Raw genomic sequence first — 18,592 nt, 5'->3', positions numbered from 1 at the left:
GAATTTCTGCACATTATACCTCTTAATTCTTCAAAGAATATTTCCAGCTACAATACAAAATTATTACTAAACCTTATAAATATGGAATATCCTATTGATGTAAATTGATTCTTTATCAAGCTACCAGGCTGGGGTTTTTTCAAAGATGAAAAGTAAAATCAGTGAGAGGTTCCAAAAAAAGGGGAAACAACATAATTTATAATGCCTCCTGCACCAAAGCCCTTGTAGAAAAGCCAAAATAAATTACAAGCCATTTTCACTACCATGTACAAATTACTCCTCATTATCAACCAGTTTATTAGATACATGTCCATATCACAGAAGTCCCTGCCCCAATACAGATCTCAGAAGAAATCAAGATTGCTTTATTTATAGAATCTACCAATTTATAGAATTCATTTACAGAACCAAGATACGCCTACCTCAGCTCTTCAGAGAAGGCCACCACAGCATCGAAGTCTGTCATCATAGCTTTATCTGATTCCTTCAATGTGCCTCGTTTTTCCTGAAGAAAGACAAGCTGAGTAAGCAAAGCTATCCATATCCAGAGGTAATGGATTCAGAAACAGTCATTTTCTTCACAACATGTCCTTATGTTTATTAGCATAACAATACAATAGCCAGATAAACTATTTTTATATTTAATTTATCTTCAGCTCTGCAGGAACATTGCAAGTGTGGAAAAGAATAATATTTATAAGTGCACCATGTAAGAATAAGACACTCAAATCTTATTACTTTTCATCTTGTTATTTGAAACAATGTGTGTCTATGAGGGAACAGCTTCACATTCAGCCCCTCCTAACTGTCACCTGTGAAACCTAAAAGCTTCTCCACTGCAATTTACTATCAAATATTGTAGGCTACAATGGCACCAGATCCCACCTTGGAAGCTAAAACAGGGTCAGCCCTTATTAGTACTTGGGAGACTGCCAATGAATACCAGGTGCTGTAGGCTACATTTCAGAGGAAAGAACAGGCAAAACCACCTGACTATTCCTTGCCTAAGAAAATCTATGAAACTAATGGAATCACCATAAGTCAACAGATAACTTGAAGGCACATACACACACAGCTGAATAAACAAAAGAACTACAATGAAACATAATACACAAGACTCTAACCTGGAGCGTAGCAATTTCTTTCTTAATAAGGAAGCTGACTTGATCCCTGTCAGTTCTAGAGTAATAGAGGCGACAACTGGATGGCTTTCCATCTCTCCCAGCCCTTCCAGACTCTTGGTAGTACCCAGCCATAGACTTAGGTATATTCCAATGTGCAACAAATCTGCATTGTATAAAACAAAACCATTAAATTCAAATGCATAGAGAATTAGAAATACACATAAATTCAAGTCCAACCTAAACATAAATCACACTGTGATAAAGCTTCCATAACATGGGGCATGAAATACACTGTACCAGGTTCATCCAAATCATGATGAAATATATAGGGGGATAACAGTATCCCATATCCACTGGGATTACTTCAGAGAATACACACACACACACACACACACCCCTACCTGACATTAGCTTTGTCAACTCCCATTCCAAAACTGATAGTTGCAACAATAATTGGAACTTTCTCCTCCATCCATTCATTCTGAACTGATGTCCTTTCAGCTGCCTTGAGGCCTGAGAAGAAACAAAGGATAAGTGTGGAATATCAGAAGGGGAGAGTTTTGCTCATGCTTTCATCACTACAGTTTATTCTACATAGATACTGACAAGTCTGTTTTCAAATTCAACTGTACGTGCACTTTTCTTTTGCTAGTGTGTACAAAAGCGAATGACAGAAGATATGAGGCACTTTTTTTTAAACAGAAGTTTCATGGACTGAAAAACAGTCTCAGAATTCCATTTGCTTAGACTTCATGACCCCTGCAGGGACAGAAAGGAAAAGCAATGTGCCATGTCAATCCTAAATTGTAACTGTCAGGCAAAGAGGGTACTGCATAGGTCAGGACAGACATAAAACTAGTTAGTTGGTCTCTTGATCAACGGACCAGAATCTCTTTCTCTGGTCCCATTACATAATTACAGTGTTATGATTCCACTTTAACAGACATAGCACCATCCTACGGAATCCCAGAATTTGCCATTTAGGTAATGGTACTTGGAATTCCCAGACAGAGAACTGTACTGCCTCACCTATTTGTCATGGCTGTTAAAGTGGACTACAGTACTATATTTGTGTAGTGTGAATGAGCCCTATGATGTTTTTGATCTGTTTGACTGCAAAGAGCATAGGTTGGATAACACACTTCAGGTCTGGTTCCTCATATAGTTGATTATGGCCCCAGCCTAGACCCTGCATATATTATTGAAAAGTGGTCAGAATCTTGTTGCTATACTGTACCCAGTCTATGATACCACATAGTACACCCATTTCAGTTTCACAGTGGTAGTAATAGTGGGAAGGCAAAACAAACAAAAAACCTACAACAACATAAACAAAAACTTTCCATCACCACCCATAAAGAATGCAGACATTTCCCCAGCAGCCTACTCCCAGTGACTTGCTTCTGAGTGGATCCTTTCCCATGTTCTGGGAAAGTTGCATTGGCAAAATGCCGCAGTTTGCCAAGGCTGTGTTCCAAGAGTGTTCTTAGAAATCATGGCCTGCCACCTGAAGCCTGCCACCAAAGGAAACGTTTCCTGAGGAGGTGGCATCTTTTCTTTAGAAATAGGGACAGAAAAAGTTTTCTCTGTCTTCCTTAACAACCACTCTGTCTTTTTGACTCTGGCCACCACAGCACCACTGGTGTTTGCTGGTGAGTGTCCCACTTAGTATTTTTAAGTACACTGTAACAGTATCTCACAAATCTTTCCATGGGCTTGCTTTACTAGCCCAAACAGATCAAAGAATGTGCCATAAAAATAATTAGGCACCTAAAAAAAGGAACCAATAAGCTCCAAAGTGAAGGAATTTTCTTTATTCATGTCCAGTTAAAAGTAGACAGTTTTATTTAGTCAGATCTAGATCGATTTTAACTCCCCAAAATTGCACGAAAGGATCTCAACAAAAAAAATGGTGCCACAGGAGAACTGTCTCAGAGAAATCATTAGTAACAGCAATGATTATCATGCTGTACACCACACATCTTATTCTTCCTCTCCACCTATCATCTGAGTTTCAGCACCAGGCAAAACTCAGCCCACAATGCTCGATGTAGAATAAAACATGGCTATCCAAGAAATAAAGATATTAATAATAATAATAATAATAATAATAATAATAATAAATTTTATTTTTACCCCGCCTTTCCAAAAAGATGATCAAGGTGGCTTACAAAGGATAAGGATATTGGTAAGCAAGCCTGCTGAAATACAGAAGAGATGTTTCTTCTAATATAGGCCATTCTTTATCCCTTTCCCTAGCAGTGTAAGAACTAATATACACTCAGCCAAACAGTCATATGATGTCTTACCACTGATGCCACAAGGTTTCCATAAAATGGCCTTGTATGACAAAGCTTTCAGACAAAGCACAAAATTTTTTTATGATTTAGTTGCCAGAAGTTAACTGACCATTCTCTAAAGCTAGAACAGAAACTAAGCAACTCTTTTACACAATGAATAAAGAATTGCTCAAAGCAATACAACTTACACTACCTGCATGATATGCCTTGGCTTTCAACCCTCTGTAGCTCAGCTCGATAGCCACCTGTTCACAGACTTCTCTCATCCTGCAGTAGATAATTCCACAGCCAGAGTAAGCCTGCACAAGTGGAGAATAGGTAATAGCAATTAAAATGATAGAAGTAAATCCAGACATTATTAAATAGTGCTAGAGTGGCAGTGGGGGAAGAGTTGGGTACCCACACAGGTTGTATGGAAAACCACTGAAGGCTATCTGTGGGCTCCGGGTTCATCACTGGCCTCCAGCTGAGATACTTCACAACAAGAAGATCAACAACAAAATCATTTCCATGAGTACTCAATTCAATGTAATCTACTCCTAGGGAAACACTGTAATCCTAAGTACATTTACCTGAGAGTAAATACACAGAACAAAGTAGGACACTTACTTAAAAATACGTAAGGCATTGCTGAAGGGGACAGGCAAGCTGCTGGCAGCTAAGGCTAGCCAAAATTTACAGATCAGTGTGTCTGATCATTACCATTTGAACACAGGGTGCAGGCATTTAAAAAAAACATGACAATGGTCATGGCTGTCTATAACAGAATTCTGGAGAATTGCAGATTACAGTTTCCAAACTGCAGCCATTCATTCCCATTTGGCTCCTTCTACCAGGTAAACTAAGTAGGAATTTAAACTTTAGTATGACTTCCAAGCTGAGGCTTCTGACTGTTGTGCTCCTTAACAAGTCAGAATCCCAAGCCAGAGTTTAATTTTGCATACATTCTGGCTTGGTTGGGAGAAATATGGAGCTCTAGTTTGCATGACATTTGTTACCTGTCATCATGTTGGCTTCAGAGATTACCACACAGAGGAGCAAAGTATCCTTGTCCTGTCCTTAACCTGTGATATTCGCACAATCAGGGGAAGATTATCACACCCCTGCGTGCTTATCCAGTTCTTCTCCCATCCATAAAGAGTAATGGAGTTTCCATTAATACCAAAGGGAGAAGAAAGGGAGAAGTGCATGTTTGTGTGTGTGTGATAAACTTCACCGTCGCATGAACACCAAAGGTAAGGATGGGAGCAATTTGCTTTGCTCCCGTCTGATAATCTCCACTGATTTATGTTAACCGTATGAATGAGAGATGTGAAAGACACCCTGTTATTGACAGCCTGTTTAAATTGGCAACACAGAGTGCAGACATTTTTAAAAGAACATGACAATGGTCATGGCTGCTCATAACAATAAATCAGAATTTTGGAGAATTGCAGATTACTGTTCCCAAACTGCAGCCCTTTCATTCTCATTTAGGTTCTTTTGCCAACAAGTAAACTATGCAGAAATTCAAACTTTAGTATGACTTGCAAGCTAGGGCTTCTGACTTGTGTTCCTTAACAAGTCAGAATTCCAAGCCAGGGTTTATTCTTGATTACGTTCTGGCTTGTTTGGCAGCAATAAACCCGGAGCACTAATTTGCATGACATTTGTTAACTGTCATCATATTGGATTTGATTTATGGTAGCTGTATGAATGAGAGATGTCCAGGACACCCTGATATTGACAGCCTTTCTTAGGTCTTGCAAGATCAGAGTTGTGACTTCTTTGATTGAGACTATCCATCTGTAACTCTGGGGTCATGCAGATAGGGCAAAAGGAGTGGCCAGAGGCTGATCCCAACCCAATCAGAATGGGTCTGCAGCAACTGCACGGGCCCAATCCCGAGCCCAGATACCACTGTGGTCCCAAACAGGACATCGGCAAAAAGCGGACTGTCCTCGTTCGTTTTGCAGCTGGCTTTTCCCAGCTGAGCACGCTCTCTCTGCAGCATTTGGGTCATGCATTGTCTAAAAGCCATGCCCCTATCACAGCCTGAAGCTGATACTTTTGGCCCATTTGCTTCAGGCCCCAGTCTCTCTCTTTTCCAACTACCTTATTTTTTTATTAATTTGTAGTATTTATACCCCACCCTTCAGCCAAAAGGAATCCCAGAACAGTTTACAAATTCTTAATCTGACATTTCCCTGCCCATAGGAATAGAATCTAAAAAAGATACAACACACACAAATAAAAGGGGACATCAGAGGATGACAGCAGTTTTAGATCCAGCAGATACTTCCTATTCTACTCTCCCTCAGAGGCTACAGTAGTACCAGCTGTAATGGAAGGAGGTCCTTTTGTCAGCTGCTAGGGCCAAGGCACAATGGAGCTGTGCCAGCCTCATCTTTCTCTCAGAGACCACAGCAATAGCAGTTGGAATGGATGCACATTCATATTGTCCTCTATTTTGCTGAGCATTATTGCCTTTTCTAATGAGTCATGTCTTCTCATATTATGCCCAAAGTATGATAGTCCCCGTTTAGTCATTTTGACTTCCAGAGAGAGTTTGGGCCTGTTTGCTCCACAAACCATTTATTTGTCTTTTTGGCAGTCTATGGTCTCTATGGAAATCTCCTCCAGAACCACATTTAAAGGAGTTTCCTTCCTTTCTTCACTATCAAGGAGCTTTCACAAGCACACATACAAATAAAAAATACTACAGCATGGACAATCCTGACTTTGGTATTCAATTATTTATCTTTATACGTAAGCTATAATATTTTGGAATTATGATGCCAGGGTGTTCTGGAGATCTCTCATTCATAGCACCACAACAGGTCAAAGCAAATTTAACTGCAATTAACTATATCTGTTGAATCAGTTCCCCATGATGAGCATTCACTCTTTTGGACAGTTTTGATACAGATGAACTACTGATTTTTTTTACAAATATGGACTACTAGCATATCTTGAGCATTTTGCCTGCAAGGTTGAAGTGATCAGTGGCAATCCCAAATGCGCTTTCCTGAAAGGAAGCCAATTCACATAGGACATACTTTTAAGTAAAAATGATTAGCATTTTACAATAAAAACCATAATCCTATGCATACTCATTAGTTTATACATTCCACTGAAATCAGTGGGACTTGCCAAATATTGATAGGATCAACCTGCTGGGTTTCATGTTATTTCTCTCTATTGTTTATTGCTGAATTATTTATTAGTTATGGTCCCCTGCTTTTTAATAGGTGGAATAAAATGCTCTCTGAATAGATAAAAACTGTGCCACTTAATGCTTATTGGTTTTTTTTCCCCCACACAACCCTCTTTTTCACACTGTGCCAAGAAGGTAACTTCTAAGAAAAATCAATTCCCATGTTTTGTCTGAGAGTGTAAGCTACCTAGAATTATTGCAAGACAAAAAACTTGAAGTTTCTTAGAGATTTAACTCACCCCTGAAACATTCAGGTTCCCAAGAGACTTCAGACAGAAATCCTTCAGGTTTTCATAAGGATCTTTTAAGAGCTCTTTAAACTGCACATCATAGAACAGATTGGGCCTGAAGCATGGTGTCTTGAAAGTGACAACAGGGAGCTTTAGTTTAAGTGATGCTATGATATCATCCTGAACACGCTTAGTAGCTGTGGCAGTGAGGGCTATGCACGGTGTGTTGGGTATGCGACAACGCAAGGAGCCAAGCCGCAAGTAATCTGGTCGGAAGTCATGTCCCCACTGCGAAACACAGTGAGCCTCATCAACTATCAGGTAGGAGAGAAGGTTGCGAGACACCAAAATCTCCAAGGTGGGTTGAAAGGAGGAGGAAGCTGCCATCTCTGGTGTGATGTACAAGAGCTTTGTCTGAGGTCTGTCACTTGCCAAATCTGTTAGGATGGTCTTTTTCTCCTGAGCAGAGATCTTGGAGTTAAGAGAGTTTACTCTGACTTTTAGTGAAAGTAAATGATCCACTTGATCCTGTGAGAAAACAGCCAAGACATTTCAAAGAAAATCAAAATGAAAACAATACAGAGATAAATGGCTTTACTAGTTTTGCACTTTTCAAAACTCATCCACATACTATTTTACTTATTCCATACCATTTACAGAGGGTGTTGTACATTTGCTGGGGCTAGGGGCACAGGACCCCTGTGGAAATGAAAAAAACGCAATTAAAAAACCACATTTTATCTGAGAGAACACCTCTCTAAGAATCTCTAGGTCCTCCCAGGCAATTCTATGATCAACGTCTGTCGGATGCTGACCATAGAATCGCACTAGAGGACCTTCAAATCACTACAAAAGTGATTTATCTAGGAATCTCTAGGTCCTCCATAGTTACTCTATGTTCAACTTCCAGCAGAGTTATGCTGGAGGACCTAGAGAGAACATATTAATAAAATCTGTGAATAAATAAATCTGCAAAAGTCAAAGCCGCAAATGTGGAGGGCTGACTATATTATTTTAAATAAATTAATAACTGACTTAATCCACTGTTAAGACCAACTTCCTCTGTGTTATTACCCACATTAGCTATGGCTATAGGGAGTCTGACAATGTCACTTTTTCTCTTGAGATAAAACCTTCAAGTCTTAGTTATCCTAGTGATAAGGATTATGGGTAATGCAGTCCAAAAATATCTGTAAGGCAACTGTTGCCCACCCCACTAAAAAACAGTAGTATCAACATCAGATATATCAACATACTAGTAAACTACACTTACTGAATCAAATTTAGCTGACAAGGTAATTTAGATAAGGCATCAGTTTTGTTTCAGATATCTCAGATTTTTACTCTCTTAAATGAAATACAACATCTCAAAAGGGCAGGGAAATTGCAGGAACTGAACTTAATGAGGACAAGCAGCAATCTGGTGCTTATTACCCAAGTGCTCCTGCTTACTAAAAAAACCACACTTTTGGTTGATAGATTTAAAGTAAAGCTTTAACCCAGCAGCAACTGACACTACATTTTTCCCTACACCCAAGCAAGCCAGAGAATAAACCCATCAAATACACTCTGAATTCTTTTCTCCCTTCTTTAGAGTGAAACAAGACAAAGCACCAGCTGTTCATGGGCACAAAACAGATTTGCAGTTAGTTTAGATACTTCCACTTCAACTAGTTGTGATCAGGCTCATCCTCAATAAGCCAGGGTTCTCACATCTCCTTGGCTTTTAAATATTTTTTCCAAATTCAATTTTTACCAACTTGCACAAAATGTACAAAGATTTTTTCATTGACAACTGAATGAGGCAAGTAGTGTGGAGAGAGCTGTCACGTCTCATCTCTCCACAGAATCCATTCCCTTACAAAACAGAAAATGTTACCTGAATCAGTGCAATTAAAGGTGAAACAACAATGGTGATGCCTGTTGCAATGACTGCAGGAAGCTGGTAACACAGGGATTTCCCTGCCCCAGTGGGCATGCATATGAAGACATCCTTCTCCCCTGCAAAGGCAATAATGCAGTGTTCAAGGCTTTAAAAAATTCAGTGGTTCTCAGGATTCTGTTCTGGATGCAGTGTTCTATGGCAAAACAGACAGTACTTATAGCATATCAGCCTAAACATAATTCTGACTGCATAGTACATGATGACTATTGGTCATTAAAAACCCTACAGTAGAAAAATCCAATAAACAGACACTTCTGTCCATGGCCAATCAAGGGCACAAGTTGATCAACAACCAACCAACCAACCAACCCCCCCCCCCGCCCCCAAACCAGTTTATTAGCCTAAATCATTGCAGAGCCACAGACACAAACATATGTGAAACAGCAAAACTCTTAAATAATATCTTTTTACTAGGTTTTGACTCCAGCTGGAAGAAACACACCTATACGAAGTAATCTGCCTTTGGTTCCTTCTACAAAGAATCAATATTTGACAGGCGGAACTATACACAGTCCTTTGCTCACAGGCATCCTTCTGTTGCTCTCTTTCCCTATCAACCCAGTGTTAAGCCACAATGCCTTCAGATCATCTAGTTTTTTATTATCGATGTTAATGGGAAACTAGGGTTACCAGGTTTGAAACAAGAAAAACTATTCTAATAACCACCTCAAGTTGCTCATTGTTTGATAATTTATAATTCAACCTTTAAGCAAAAAGTTCTCAAGGCAGTTCACAATCAACAGGTAACAGCAGAACACCTCAAAAAACTTACACACACACAGGTCAGCACCCTTAATTCTCTGGCTGATGGGGTAAGAACATGTTTATCTTTGGTTCTCAACCTCAGGATAATCAATATTTGGAGCAGATTATTATTATTATTATTATTATTATTATTATTATTATTAGGCAGGGAAGGGATTATGTTCTTACAGCCACTCTTTCTTTGATCAATTAACTCCCCTCTGGTCTTTTTCCTGTCATGATATCCTCCTGGGAGGCTGGCCTCAGTAACCCTTGGTCTTCAAGCAGCATTAAAAAAAAAAGAGGCTGATTTACGATCCAGGCTAGGTTTGAATGTTATTTAAGAATCATAGAGTTGGAAGAGACTGCATCGGCCATCGAGTCCAACCCCCTGCCATGCAGGAAATCCAATCAAAGCATCCCCAATAGATGGCCATCTAGCCTCTGTTTAAAGACCTCCAAGGAAGGAGACTCCACTACGCTCCGAGGGAGTGTGTTCCACTGTCAAACAGCCCTTACTGTCAGGAAGTTCTTCCTTTGTTGAGGTGGAATCTCTTTTCCTGTAGAAAACAAGCTTGCTCCCTCCTCAATATGACAGGCTAGGGTCTAATTTAGACGCAAGGGCAAAACAAACTGCTCCAAAGGAGAGGCTTGAAGTCCCCCCGCGAAAGTGGGATTGGGGCTGTGGCAACCACATGGCACATCACTAAAGTGCCTGGAAGCGGGCCCAAGTGTGGGCAGGTGGATGGCATGAAACCAGCTTCCAAGTGCCTTCAGAGCTTGCAGCGTGAAAACAGACAGCAGTGCAAAGGGGTGATCTTGTTGCTGTTGAATACCTTCAAGTCATTTCCGACTTATAAAGACCCTAAGGTGAACCCATCATGAGATTTTCTTGGCAGGTTTCTTCGGGGGGGGGGGGGGGAGTTGCCATTGCCATCCTGATATTGAGTGTGGTTTGTCCAAGCCAACTCAAAGTGGGTTTCTATGACCAGGCAGGAATCTGAATGTTGGGCTATGACTCCAGAGTCATAGCCCAACACTCAAAACACTACAACACACTAAAGATACTTAAAATACTGACATCTACTAGTCAAATAAGCAATAATTAATACAAGTCTCACTGATTTCAGTTATTAAGCCTGGATCTGACTCCCCACGCACCCACTCCCAGTTTCCCTAATTTAGATATAACTGGAAATTACACTCATCCCTCCATATTTGCGGCTCTGACATTTGCGGATTTGGTTATTCACGAAATTGATTAATAGGTCCTTCAATGCAACTCTATGGTCAACTTTAACTAAAAGTTGCACTGAAAGACCTAGAGATTCCTAGAGAGAATATTCTACTAGGCATTTGTAGCTCCTCCAGTGCAGTCCTATGGTCAGTGTCTGTCGGACGTTGACCACAGAGTTGCACTGGAGGACCTAGAGATTCCTAGAGAGGTGTCATCTCAGGTAAAAACATGTGTTTTTGTTATTTGCAGTTTTTCCATATTCATGGGGGTCTTGTGCCCCTAACCCTAGTAAATATGGAGGGACAAGTGTATAATTAATTTGGGCTAATTGCATTTTACCAAAACAAAACATGCAGGCACAAGACTTGTTCATAAACAACTATGTCTGCACAGACATATAAATTTACTCGATAGCAAACACCACTGAACTCCGTGAGACTTATTTCTAAGCAAACATATTTAGGACCTTTCTTCAAACCTAAGGACTTTCTATAACCAGAGAAAACTAGGATACAGACACTTAGGAAAGGGGTGGAGAAACTGCTCTCTAGAAGTTACTTGACTCCTCTTCCCACCAGAAGCCAACAGAGCAAAAACCACATACCACTTATTTGGAAATAAATTTCAACATTTAAGAGGAATTATGCACTGATGTCCTTTGAACTGCAAAGTTAGTGAAGCATTCACAATATTAAAATTTTTTTTACGAAGTTTTAGAAAAGTTATCTAATCAAGCCAGGTTTCATTATTTTGCTTACGATTTGAATAAAACCAAAATTGAAGTGGTAGTACCCATAATCTTTCAAATTGGTTCACACCAATTCCCATGTAAAATTGGCATGAATGGGCCCAAACCCACATTTCTCCCCAAAAAATCTGAAGTTTTTTTAAAAAATCAGTCCCAAGATTGCACAAAAACATTCAGCATATCAATGCAAGTGTAACTATGCTTAGTTATTATTGGTTCATAAAGTGTGCATCCTAGAGAGATAAAAACTGAAACAACAAGTGTTTGTTTAGGAGGTACCTGGAACTGTAGATGGACAGGACCCCAAAACCTTACTATGGTCTTTGTTTGGGTTCTGTTAGATACCACACCAAGTTGAGTGGCTCTGCCATCAATGTGAATTTGTACAAACATAACAAAAAATACTTCATATTACTGAGATTACATTCAGTAGCACAAAGGTTTCAACAGTGTTATTCACTCTGTAATCATGATGGTAATATGACCGGGAATTTTGTTTGCTGTTATGTTTTTACAGCTAGCAGAACCTGGAGTTTTAGAAAGCATGACAAAGACAAGGAAAAGATTAAATCTTTCAGCCTTACTATAGATTTCAGAGAAATACACTTGTAGTTTACCTTTCACCACAGTTAAGGTTGCACTCTGCTGTAGTGGGGTCTTGAAAGAGTCAAATCCAAAGATCTTTTTCAAAGTCTGATGAACTCTGTCTACTCTTGAGGAAGAACTGCTACTCATCTTACAAGGAGATAACTGGAGATAATTCAAAGGAGGGGGTAAGGAGAGGGTTTCCATGTAATTATTTTCTTTGCTATGCTTCATGCATTGTCACAAGGAACTTTTACCATCAGAGAGCAATGTTCTTTAAAATGACAGTTTGGACAGCATGTTGAAAATCTATCTCATTTTGATTAAGCATCACTTTTATTTTTACACAGTCACTGTATCAGCTACACTTCTTCATCTAGTAATGAACACTTTTTAATAGCTTTTGGCCTGCTAGAAAACTAAACATGTAGGTATAGCAAGTGGAACATATTCTAGGACCTAGAATGCCTAAGAGGTACAGAGAACAGCAATTTCTCTTCCTTTTCAGAAACAGGTATAACTAATCTCTCTCATACCCAAATACCTGTACCTTATTTCCCAGTCGCCACTACTACCTACAGGGAACTGGCCCTCCCTTTACTTCCAGTGCATCAGTATGGTAGCCTTTTCATTATGTTACTGCTTTTAAAAATGAATCTTCAAATTGTATAAGGCAACACTTTAATCCATCTGATGTTCACCTCTTTAATTAAAGTGAATTAAATCTTCACTTTAACTCGCCCAATTTTCACACTCTTTAAGGGAGGGAGGAATGAAACTGGAGTGATTCTGACAGAGATAAGGAGCCCAGCTCCCACAATTAGTCTGCAACCTAACCATCAAGTTCCAAATACTATCCACTCTCTCATTTTCACCTTTATTTTTTATTATACCTCTCAAATGCCTTTCCAGAGCCAAACTGTCAGAGACAGGGCACTGGCAGAACCAATGTATGAGAAGTGTTCCCTAGGGACTAAAAGTAGCCTTAACAGAAACTGTTTTCCTCACAGATTCCCAATAACCTTCTGCTTTGACATGACAGACCAGTCACTCCCCCAGGGAGCCCTGAAGCGGGGCGGTTGTTTTATTTTAAGTGCATGGTGCACACAATATGTATTAATACAAGAGTCCTCCCTACTGCACATGCCAGAAAAGGACTCTTCGTAGGGAAGGGTTTGAACCCAGGGAAACTTTGTTGCTTTAATGCAGGAACACTAAGTAGGCTGACCACATGTGCCAGTTTAAATGGGACATTACCAGTTTTTTCATATTTCCAGACAATCCCCTTGTTTTAATATGTCAGTTTTGTCCGGTTCTCAAGAAAAAATGCCCTGTTATGTTGCAAATATGGTTTGATGATCCCCATTTGAAATTGTGGTTGTCAAAACCAAAAAATACCCCAAAAATGTGTCATGGAGTGTGAGAGGTTTTATGAAAAGGTGTTGAAAGACCGAAATTTGCTGCATAACATGGCTTAATTGGAGAAATATTCATGGTATGATTGTGGTGAAATACAGCCCCTCCTCTAAATCTCCCAAAATTTGCGTATGAGTTCTGTCACTGAAGAATAATTGTTAGCTCAACGGGTTCATGTAATAACACTTTTGTTAGCATTCTGGGCTAAATGTCTCACAAAATCACAGTTCCCAGAATTCCCTAGCATTGAGCCAGGGCAGTTAAAGCGGTCTCAAACTGGATTTGGACCAAGGAAATATGGTCAGCCTAACACTAACTGGCTGATATGAAAGCCCTGAATCTCCATATTCTCACATACCTATGGCATGCATGTATCACATATATGCTGTATCTGTCCCTGCCTTTCACTCCACCAAATGCACCTGAGGAAGTAGACCGCAGTCTATGAAACCTCATGCTGCCAACTTCTTCCTTTTAGTCTCAAAGGTGCTACAAGATCTGTCTACATACTGACTCTACAGACTAACACCATGGATGTACCTTTGAATAATAATATGCATCTGAGGAGGAGGAAGTAGAGTGAAGTCTAGAAAAGCTCATGCTGCCAACGTCTTCCATTTAGTAAGTCTCAAAGGTGCTCCAAGATCTGTCTACATACTAGCACTGCTATATCTCTGAAAGAAAGAAGTTGGCAGCATGAGTCTTCATGGACTTCAGTCTGTGCACCTGAGGAAGTAGACTGAGGTCTAGGAGACATTGCCAAGTTCTTTCTTTCGGTGAGTCCCAAAGGGGCTGCGAGGTCTCTCTACCACTGATTCTACAGACTGACGCCATGGCTATGGCTTTGAACTCTGCCCCTCCACAGGCAGCCCTTTGAAAAGGTAGGGCAAGGGACACGCTTTGCACCCTCCTGGGCTCCATTATACCCAACCCCACAACGGTGTCAATATGATTTGCATCACTCTCTCCTCCTGCGCCTGGAGAAGTGGGCTGATGTCCAGGAAGGCTAAACTAAAGGCCGGTGACCTTCCCTCCCTCCCCCCCTCCTTGCTCTCTTCCCTCCTTTTTATGCTGCAAGAAACTAACACGGCTACTTCTTCCAAAACTTGAGGGAACTATGGCTGCGTATTCCTTCTCAGCGCTCCAAACCCGTTTCCTTCCGCCATCGCAGCCTGGGGCCCCGCGTCTGCGCATGCTCACTCCCCGGCGACAGGCAGCTCCAACCTCCTCCGCCGCTCGGTCGCGGGTTGATGACGTAGAGCGCCACTCATTTCCTCCTCCCTCTTGGAGCCATGCGTCCAAGGCAGCCCCGGTCATCCCCCAAACCCCCCGTTTGTTTTATTTTGTTCACCATTCCACCCGCAGCCCCAAATAGAGAGAGAGGTATAGCTATGGCTGGGCAATGGGAGGCCCCCATTAGTAGGCCCCGGCGGCCATTTTGTGAGGGTGGATTGCTTGGTTGCCATGGAGACCAGAGGTCTCCCTCTCTCATACACACCCCTCCCGTCGCCCTCGGCGCGTTGCGTGCGTCACTCGCTCGCGCCGGAGGTTTAGAGGGGCAAAATGGCGGCGGCGAAAAAGAGCGTTCTTTCTTCGTTGGCGGTTTACGCGGAAGATTCCGAGCCCGAATCCGAGAGCGAGGCCGGCGGGGCGGGCAGCGAGCGAGGCGCGGGGAACGGTGAGGAGGCCGTTGGGGAGGCCGTTGGTGTGGGCCTGGCCGGGTCTGCCGAGGAGGGCTCTCCCTCGCGGCGCCTGTGGGAGGGGAGCTGGGCGGGAGGAGTCGTTCCATGGGGAGCTTCCCTGGGGTCAGGCCTCCTTCCCCAGGGGCTCGCCTAAGTGGGTGAAGGTAAAGGCAAACAAAAGCACCCTCCACCCTGGACCTGTGCTACGAAGCCACTACCATTGGACTCTAGTGAAGGGTTTTCAGACGTAGTCTTGCAGCTGTTCCAGAAAATCCAGTCAGGGAGATCCCCCCTGAACAAACCTTGCCAAGAAAGCCCCATGATAGGGCTGCCATAACAAGTCAGAACTGACTTGAAGGCACACAACCACAGCAACAGCAACAATGTGGAGATGCCAGCCACAGATGCTGTCAGCGTCAGGAAGAAGCTCTTCTAGGACATGGCCACTTAGCCCCCAAAACCCACAAAAAACTAACAGTGTGGATTGTTTTAACATGTGTTCGTTTTATTTGTCTTTTTAAATTGATGTGTGTTGCAAGTCGGCATCTTTTTAACCTATCCTGCTTATGTGTTAATTGCTGTTCCCCACCTCTGTTTATGGGGATAGATGGGTAAGAAACAGTTGTTATTATTATTATTACTGTTTATTAATTAATGCAACAACCACTTTTGCTCAAATGATCTCAAAGCTGCTACAAGATCCCTTTGCATTCTGATATTCCAGACTAACACGGTTGTGTATCTTTTACCCCTGGTTTGGTCTGCAAAGGGATTTTGTAGCACTTAAGTCTATGAAAGCTTATGTCACCAAGGTCTGCCTTCCTTTTCTGTCTCAGCCTCAGAGGTGCTACAGGATCCCATAGCATACTGATCCAGGCCAACATGGTGTTTGAATTCCCCTTGTTCCACTGAGCTCCAGGGTTGCAGTGGAGAGGGGTCTTTTTTCTGCCCACTTTTAGGTGGAGAGGGTGGGAGGGGAGGGGGGAAACCTTCCTTCTCTTTGTGATTGTGGAGCAAAAGATAGTATTTTGCGGCTCATCTTCATTCTTGGGTTTTTACCCATATTTATATACAACCTTTTTTTAATCACGCTTGAGCCTGCGTAATTAGTTATCCTCTTACCTCTTTATCCTTGTAAAAACCTCATAGAGTAGGTCAGAATGAGGCAAAGTAACACTAAGGGTGCTTGAACCTTGTCCACTCAAGTCACTAACGTTTAAATTGCTCAAGTTCTTTACTGGGCTTCATGAGTATTGGGTGAGCAAGGGGTGTCATTTTCACTAGACAGGGCTGCCCTATATTGGGTCAGGCATTCCAGTGGATGCTTGCCCTCCTAGGTTTCAACTAAACTAGTAGTTCAAGTAATGAAGTGTTTCTCCCCCCATCCCCACTCCCAGCATTCCTAACAGTGCTGTGGGGATTTCTAAGGTTTCCTGAGGGGTTCATAACTTTTCCCTTTCAAGCTGTATAATTTACATACCCACAGTTTTAATACCCCTTGTTATTTCTTAACAAGAATTGACAGAAATTTTTACGTGTAATTAATGTTGCCTAATTTTTTTAGAAGACATACTCTTCAGTATTTAAAGGGGGGGAGGTTAGTCCCTAAATTTAGACCTGTAATTATGAGGGATGCAGCATATTTGTGGCCTTCACAAATACACTGGCTTCTATCACCCAACTTATAAGAGAGAGAGAGATGTATTTTAGTTAAGTATTCTTCCTTTGCCTGTATTACCACTGGGATATCAAATTAGTACTGAGACTCTTAATTGTTTTTCTTCCTCAATTTGGTTGCACTAGAAGAAAAAGGAGGGCTTGTTTCAGAAGGCTATGGAGAAGATGACTTTAATAAAATGGAAGGTGAAGAAGATGGTTATGATGAGGACGACGATGAAAACAGCAGACCGTCGGTAGGTACTTGTGTTATTTTTGCTATTTTAATACTAGATGCATCTTTATTGTGTTTTCTGGTGCAGTATGTAAAACAAACATGCTAGCTTCTTGTCCCTTCTTTGTTTTTCCTATTTATTGCAGATTATTCTGAATGTATTTCTAAGGAGTCTGTGTTCATGGGTTGCTAGATTAAAATGTCTCTCCACCCCCACCCACAAAAAAAGGCAAACATCTGGTGATTCAATTGATACCAGGATCTTTGATATCCATTCGTTCTAGTTAACAATGTCTGTGGCAAACTGTTCATGTTTATGAGTGCATGCCAAGATGGCTAGTATAAGTGACATGTGCTCTAGATTAACTGCAAAAGCTTTTAAGTATCTTTTTCTCTAACTGAGCAAGGTGATATTTATGGAGTAAGATGTCAAAGACAAAAAGTTATATATTGAGCCCATACAGACAGGTCAAAATAAAGCTGCTTCGGGTCACTTTGGAGGTATGCTGTTTAAATGATGCATGTATCCTAAGAGGCCAGAAACCACGCCAAAGCCTCGCTCCAGTTCTAAGGACTGGAACGCAGCTTCTGGTCTCATAAGATACATGTCATTTTAAAAGCATACCTCCAAAGTGACCCAAGGCAGCTTTATTTTGGTCTGTCTGTACAAGCCCTGTTGGTATGCTAGAGTGTTCTGCTTAAAACAAAGACAGGGCAGATGATGGAATGAGTGTTTCACTCCCTCATGACCACCTCTGTTTTAAAAAACTTTGCATGCCATGTAATTCAAGACGATTGTGGCCAACCAACTGATAATTTTGCTTTTCTCATTGGGAAAATTTGAACTTGAATGACTTAACTAATAGTGAAGAGAAAAATGGAAGGAGTACAACAAAGATAACCCAGCAAAGATAAACTCTTCTAGAACTTGGCCACATAGCCCGAAAACCCCACAAAAACCTATAACCCAGCAAGTTAGTCTGCCTAAATGTTGGAGGAGTTACGTTCTTGGGGCTGGAAGCTGAAGCATCCTTTGTTTATTCTAAAATTTCCACTGTGGAAACAACAAATAAGCTACCTTTTTACAGAGTGGCACAAGTTAAAATTCTTCCTTCTGTTTAAATCAGGGGTAGGCAACCTGCGGCCCACGGGCCGGATCCGGCCCGCCAAGGCCTTCCAAGCGGCCCCCGAGCACTCTTGCCGCCGATTTCCCCCGTTTTTTTGCCGCTCCGGGTGCCATTTTGTTTTTCAAAATGGCGGCCGAAATCTCGCGAGACCTCAGGATGGCAAAGGTCACACGAGATTTCGCGGCGCCCATGTAGCAGGCCTGTTGCAGCCCCTAGAGCACTCCAACAGGGTTCCAGGGGCTGCAGTGGGCCTGCAGCAGGCTCCACCTCGCCCTCCTCCTCCTCCTCCCCCCTAAGAGCAGGGAAAGGAGGAGGAGGAGGCAGCAGAAGGAGGGCAAAGCCAGGGAGAAACGGAGCCAGAGCAGCA

The 18,592-nt window shown here is 41.6% G+C and overlaps 2 protein-coding genes across 10 annotated transcripts in view; one reads left to right on the top strand and one right to left on the bottom strand.

The window, feature by feature from the left end:
• RECQL5 (RecQ like helicase 5) overlaps positions 1-14,695 on the bottom strand; it is a 72,814-nt gene extending 58,119 nt beyond the window's left edge. The window contains exons 1-8 of one of the 3 annotated variants that reach the window (XM_089536151.1): positions 14,612-14,695; positions 12,142-12,274; positions 8,730-8,851; positions 6,860-7,378; positions 3,618-3,723; positions 1,526-1,637; positions 1,125-1,287; positions 423-505 (exon numbers count right to left, since the gene is read on the bottom strand). In XM_089536151.1, the coding sequence (XP_089392277.1) occupies positions 423-505; positions 1,125-1,287; positions 1,526-1,637; positions 3,618-3,723; positions 6,860-7,378; positions 8,730-8,851; positions 12,142-12,259 (1,223 nt within the window). In that variant the 5' untranslated portion in view covers positions 12,260-12,274; positions 14,612-14,695. Of the gene's footprint in view, positions 1-422; positions 506-1,124; positions 1,288-1,525; positions 1,638-3,617; positions 3,724-6,859; positions 7,379-8,729; positions 8,929-12,141; positions 12,275-14,611 lie in introns of those variants that run through there. The other 2 variants (XM_089536169.1, XM_089536160.1) reach the window with 2 other exon arrangements.
• A 368-nt stretch (positions 14,696-15,063) lies between these two features.
• LOC149322170 (SAP30-binding protein) overlaps positions 15,064-18,592 on the top strand; it is a 57,047-nt gene continuing 53,518 nt past the window's right edge. For 2 of the 7 annotated variants that reach the window (XM_089536101.1, XM_089536082.1), the window contains exons 1-2: positions 15,064-15,203; positions 17,011-17,120. In XM_089536101.1, the coding sequence (XP_089392227.1) occupies positions 15,089-15,203; positions 17,011-17,120 (225 nt within the window). In that variant the 5' untranslated portion in view covers positions 15,064-15,088. Of the gene's footprint in view, positions 15,204-15,245; positions 15,372-15,746; positions 15,819-17,010; positions 17,121-18,592 lie in introns of those variants that run through there. The other 5 variants (XM_089536111.1, XM_089536119.1, XM_089536091.1 and 2 more) reach the window with 5 other exon arrangements.

Source organism: Sceloporus occidentalis, unplaced genomic scaffold (genome assembly GCF_023333645.1).
Source record: "Sceloporus occidentalis isolate IW3139 unplaced genomic scaffold, rSceOcc1.0.p SCAF_1, whole genome shotgun sequence".
NCBI lineage: Eukaryota > Metazoa > Chordata > Lepidosauria > Squamata > Phrynosomatidae > Sceloporus > Sceloporus occidentalis.
The sequence above is the reverse complement of the archived record's forward strand: the minus strand, read 5'-3'. Positions and strand labels throughout refer to the sequence as shown.